Source organism: Gossypium raimondii, chromosome 6, assembly GCF_025698545.1.
Source record: "Gossypium raimondii isolate GPD5lz chromosome 6, ASM2569854v1, whole genome shotgun sequence".
In the NCBI taxonomy this organism is placed as follows: domain Eukaryota; kingdom Viridiplantae; phylum Streptophyta; class Magnoliopsida; order Malvales; family Malvaceae; genus Gossypium; species Gossypium raimondii.
The window spans coordinates 1,253,637-1,259,636 of record NC_068570.1 but is presented as its reverse complement, the minus strand read 5'-3'; the positions used below and the strand labels follow the sequence as shown (position 1 = coordinate 1,259,636).

General features: G+C 32.0%; 1 protein-coding gene across 1 annotated transcript; it reads left to right on the top strand.

The window, feature by feature from the left end:
- Nucleotides 1–1,812: 1,812 nt before the first annotated feature.
- Nucleotides 1,813–5,505, top strand: LOC105774403 (lysine histidine transporter-like 8). Its single transcript, XM_012596892.2, has 5 exons — nt 1,813–2,225; nt 3,385–3,518; nt 3,608–4,035; nt 4,116–4,247; nt 4,832–5,505. Exons 1-5 carry the CDS (start codon nt 1,846–1,848, stop codon nt 5,315–5,317), a joined length of 1,560 nt encoding a protein of 519 aa, XP_012452346.1. The 5' UTR covers nt 1,813–1,845; the 3' UTR covers nt 5,318–5,505.
- The last annotated feature ends 495 nt before the right edge of the window (nt 5,506–6,000 follow it).

The window sequence follows — 6,000 nt, the reverse complement described above, 5'->3', positions numbered from 1 at the left end:
GTCGCTCCAACGTAATTAATTGGTTTTTCAAATGATTTTGATAATTTAAACATATTAATAATATAATTTTAATTAATATATATTTTAAAGAATTTATATGTAAAAGTATGGTACAGATTACAAGTAATACATATCTGATCAACTAAAATTAAATTCAACTCAACATAAAATTACTTTGAACTAAAAATCGAAATATATCTAAATTTAAATTAAAAAAATTTAAATAGAACTACATGTAACGAGACTTAAAATTAGAATAATCTAAGAAAGAATACAAAATAACATATTACGCATGAAGGGATTCGGATTTGATATTCAAAATCCCAGGTATTGATTCGATAGACTACACCCGACTTAGGTCGGGCTTAAACAAAATTTTTTAAATTAATTTAAATAAAAAAAATTGAAATAAGACGTGGAAAATGAGTAGTAAATTAAGCAAAAGACAGGGATTTTGTTAGTTAAAACTGAAAATGATTTTAGGACAAGAGAATTTGTATCTTAGTCAAAACATACAGTGTCTTTTGCTTACAACTTGTGAACTTAAAAAGGGCTGCGACTGTGCTACCCCAAATAGACTTGGTCAAATTCTGTCATTAGACCCTGTATTTTGTATAAATTATAGATTTAATATCTATACTTTAATTTGATCATTTTCACTCCTATACTTTTAGAATTTGAAAATTTTAGTCCTAACCAAATGATAACTATTAAATTCATTAAGTTAAATTCTGTTATCGTTAAAATTTGATCGTCAAACATATTATCATAAGTATAATGCTAAGTCAGTTTGTTATTTTTACATATATTACTCATAAAAATCGTTAATAGATTTAAGGATCGCGTTTGCATTAAGACTAATATTTTCAAATTAAAAAAATATAGCCACTAAGAATAATCTAATTGGTGAATGTAGACTAAATCTATAACTTTACGCATAATATAGGACAGATAACATAATTTAACCAAACAAATTTAGTTGTTACCATTGAGTTACTAAAATTGATCAAATTAAAATACAGGTACTGAATCCACAAGTTTCACAAAATACAGGGTCTGATAGCAGAATTTGACCAATAGAATTTCACGCCTAGCCTAAGTTGCCTCAAAGTTTTAAGACAAAGTTACTTTCTTTTGTAACGCGCCCCGACATCGCGTGATTCTTCCCTGTCCCACCACAACCGTAATACGCGCGTACAAACACCATCGGAAGCTACAACATTTTCCCATAGGTCCCTATGCTTTTTACAATTTTATAATTTAGTTCATATATTTTTATTTTTAATAATTTAATTTTAAATTTCAATATTTAAGTTCAACTGTTAACTCTGTTAATTTTCTTTTTGTTAAATTAGTTGGTGACATTTTAAAATAATAAAAATACTCATTTAATAGCAATTCAACTAAAAAATATGTCGTAATAAACTTAAATTTAATAAAATAATTTTAATAATATTAATAATTAAATAAAATTTTGATATCTAAAAAGTTAAAAAAATTAAATTTCGAAAACCAAAAATTCATTAATTAAATTTTAAAATTACGAAAAATTGATTTAACCTTATTTAGTGAAAATAAATAAATATTTAATTATCATGTTACTTGCAGTCAACCCATCAGTCAACGTCATACACGCCAGCATCACCATATGATTCCATTTATCACCTACATTTTATACAAAAACTATATCACAACCGTTCATTATTCCATCATCGTCGATCAACGACCATGATGAAAAATATTTTATTCCTTTTTATTTTCGTTTTAGCCAATGTTATTTCACGTACTATAAAAACCCGACGAACAAAACACCACCTCCCCCACTTCACCTTCTCACTCACAGTCATGGAAGAGAGACCGGAAACGGAATTAATATCGATTCCGGCGACACCACGTGTATCTACGCCGGAGATACAAACGCCTTCGGGTCAAAGGTCACCGCGACCAGCTTCAAAAGAGACGAAATCATCGGCATGGACACCGACGTCGTTTATTTCACCAAGGTTTTTAAGTCCAATCGGAACGCCGATGAAAAGGGTTTTAATCAACATGAAAGGTTATTTAGAAGAAGTGGGTCACCTTACTAAGCTTAACCCGCAAGATGCTTGGCTTCCTATTACCGAATCTCGTAATGGGAATGCTCATTATGCTGCGTTTCATAATCTAAATGCCGGTGTTGGGTTTCAAGCTCTGGTTTTGCCTGTTGCTTTTGCGTTTTTGGGATGGTATCAATATCTTTAAACCCTTTTGCTTTAAGATTATATATACTGGCAATGGCAATGACAATGGCGATGTTATAGGATTTTTTCAGCTATGTTTCTTGCTTGTTTATCTCTATTTCTTGCATTAATATCTGTCACTCTTTTTCTGCTTTGGAATCTCTTGTATTTGACTAAATGTTTATGTGGGATTGTGGGGTGGTCGTAAATTATCCTTTATTATTATCTTTTCTATAGTTTATCATAGATTTGAATTGAAAGTAGCATTAACATAGAGGATAAGATCTAGTGGTCCAGTTTAGTGTTAAGTCACGTTGCATTTCAAAGTAGACAACACATGTTAATCGATATTGTTGGGAGAGGAATTGAGCACGGAAGATTAAAGAAAGGGTTAAATCACTTTCTTTTCTGTTCAAGTTAGTCCATGGACTTAGTAAAGGTTTAATTTTTTTGTTTTATCTAAGGTAGCCATTGAACTTAGCAATCGTTTCTCTAGTACAAGTTAATTCCTGAATTTGACAATTATTTTCGGTTTAACTTTTTTTATCCAACTTAACCCCTTGAAAACCCAAAAGTTCAAGCTTTAACGTATGAGCAATTGTCAATTTCAAGCCCTAATGTGGGAGCAAAAGCCAAGTTCAAGGACTAATTTGGATAAAAAAAAGTTTAAGCTCCAATGTGAGGACAATTACCTAATTTAGGTTCCAATATGATAATAATTACGGTTCAAGGATTAAGTTGTAGTAAAAAAAAAAATCAGGTCCTAAGTGAAAGTCTTTTTTAAATTTAGTCTCCAAATAGTGATTTAACGCTTAAAAAATCTATGGTTCACTTACTGTTTTCTGGTTCTTTTTGTGTGATTAAGAGCTGTGGGGTAGGGGCCTGCAAGGGGCTTCATTTTTTATTATTACTATTGGTGTTGCTTTTTCCTGGTTCATTATTATGATCCATGATGTTCCATTGCTCATGATTTTGTACACCATCATATCAGCTGATAAGCATTGTTGCAAAAAGATAAACTATGTTGTCCTGCCATTGTTGTGGGTTGGACTGAAATTAATTTTCATTGGATTCTTTTTCGAGGGAACAGAGATTCTTCCCTTCTCCAATATTTTACAGATATGTAATAATTGTAACAGCAACTTGATTTGTTTTGTTTGTATAGGAGTTGGGGTATATTGGCTTTAACCATAGCATATTGTTGGCAACTTTACACTTTATGGATTCTAGTTCAATTACATGAAGCTGTACCAGGAAAGAGGTACAATAGATATGTTGAGCTTGCACAAGCAGCTTTTGGTAAGAACATTAAGCTTAAAAAAACATGTCTTTAATGTTGTTATGTTACTCGGACACGGATGTAATGTGTAATGTTCTTTTTGTTGTAGGAGAAAGGTTAGGTGTTTGGCTTGCTTTATTCCCAACTGTTTATTTATCAGCAGGAACTGCAACAGCTTTGATTTTAATTGGAGGGGAAACTATGAAACTGTTCTTTCAAATCGTTTGCGGGCCACTTTGTACGTCGAATCCTTTAACGACAGTCGAGTGGTATTTGGTGTTCACTTCGTTGTGCATTGTCTTGTCTCAACTACCTAATCTTAATTCAATCGCGGGTCTTTCTTTAGTCGGAGCCGTGACGGCTATTACGTATTCGACTATGGTTTGGGTGCTTTCTGTTAGCCAAGAAAGGCCGCCGATGATCTCTTATGAACCTCTCTCGTTGCCATCTTCTGCCGCTGCTTTCTTCTCGGTAATGAATGCGCTTGGAATCGTAGCGTTTGCATTCCGTGGCCATAACTTAGTCTTAGAGATTCAGGTATATGCACAACGTGTCACTCGTTTTTTCTTTTTACCAATAGTTCTTTTGTGTTCAACATGTTTTCGATATCATTTCAGGCAACAATGCCATCGACGTTTAAACATCCGGCTCATGTTCCGATGTGGAGAGGAGCCAAGGTTGCTTATTTCTTCATTGCAATGTGCCTTTTCCCTGTTGCCATTGGAGGTTTTTGGGCTTACGGTAACCTTGTAAGTAACTAAATGGGACTTCTTTTTTTTTTTGTGATTCAACTAAAAAGTAGCAGCTTTTAAATTGGCATAATAGCAACTTTAACCCTCAATATTTATAAATTATGTCAATTTAGTCTTGAATCTACAAAAAAATTAACCATTTGGTCTTTTTTTTGTAGTTTTATTTTTCTTTGTAATATTGAGGGTTAGTTTTAAATGAATGAGAAAATAAATAAAATTAAGATCTTGGATTTTAGATTTTTCTATTTTTGTATATTTTCAATAAATTTTAGCTAATAAATTTGTTTTTAAAGAAAAGCAAAATTGTAAAAATAAAATAAATAGCACAATGTGTAAATGTTTAGGGTTAAAATTCTTTTAGAATCAAGACTAAATTGACACCATTTATAAACATTGAAGGTTAAAATTGCTATTATGCCAATTTTAAAAGCTATCATCATTAGCTCAATTTGTGGATGACCATTTTGTAACTTTTTATATTCGGGTGATAAAAAAAAATTTACTATTAGTTGAATGACTATTAGTATAGTTTATCTTTTTTTCGATACCTCGAGGTAACGCGATTCTCTATGTCGGTTCAGATGCCATCGGGAGGGATTTTAAACGCACTTTATGGATTCCACAGTCACGACATTCCAAGAGGTCTTCTCGCCCTAGCTTTCCTCCTTGTAGTATTCAATTGTCTAAGCAGTTTCCAAATATATTCAATGCCGGTTTTCGATAGCTTCGAAGCTGGATACACAAGTCGTACAAACCGCCCTTGTTCAATCTGGGTTCGGTCCGGTTTTCGAGTTTTCTACGGATTTGTCAACTTCTTCATAGGAGTAGCATTGCCTTTCCTTTCGAGTCTGGCCGGACTATTAGGAGGACTAACGCTCCCGGTTACGTTCGCGTACCCGTGTTTCATGTGGGTTCTAATAAAAAGACCGACTAAATATAGCTTCAATTGGTATTTCAATTGGATACTTGGTTGGCTTGGTATTGCTTTTAGCTTAGCTTTCTCCATTGGTGGTGTTTGGAGCATAGTGAATGATGGTCTTAAACTGAAATTCTTCAAACCTAATTAAAATGCAAGTCTTTTTGGATGTTTGCTTGTTTGTCAAGAAACATGTTTTGAATGTTTGGATGTTTGAAATTTATGTCGTCGAGGGTGTAATATTTTTCAAGTGTATTGAGTTGGGTTTATTTTATATATACAATATATGTATTCCTTTTTTCATTAAATCAGATAAATGTAGAATGTTGTATGGTTAAATGCAATGAGAAACTTAATCTCGTAAGTTAGATTAAAGAGTAAATATATTTATTTTTTGTTAAAAATTTTGTTTCTTTGTATAATTAAAACTGCGTAATTGATAAAATAATAAAATAATAAAATAATAAAATAAACCTAAATCCTAAAGTCCAAAATTTTTAGAAAAAAACAAAAACATCCTAGTTCCTAAACTGCCGCCGCCGTCAGCACGAAAGAGAAAGAAATAAAAATACTATAATTTTTAAATAGAGGTATATTTTTGTCTTTTTTGCATATTTATTTTAAATATAATACATATATACATATATACTCAAAAACAAGTTGTTTTTGTCTTCATTGTGATCGCCGAAGACCGAACCGAAGGGTTCCCTTTGTTTTTTTTTTAATTTTGAAGGGCTTTTTGGTTCTAAATCGGGGTTGAGGAAAAAATACAATAAAAAAAGCTTCTTTTTGAGCATTTTGGTGCTAAAGGGATCGTGTTTTAATTGTTTTCAA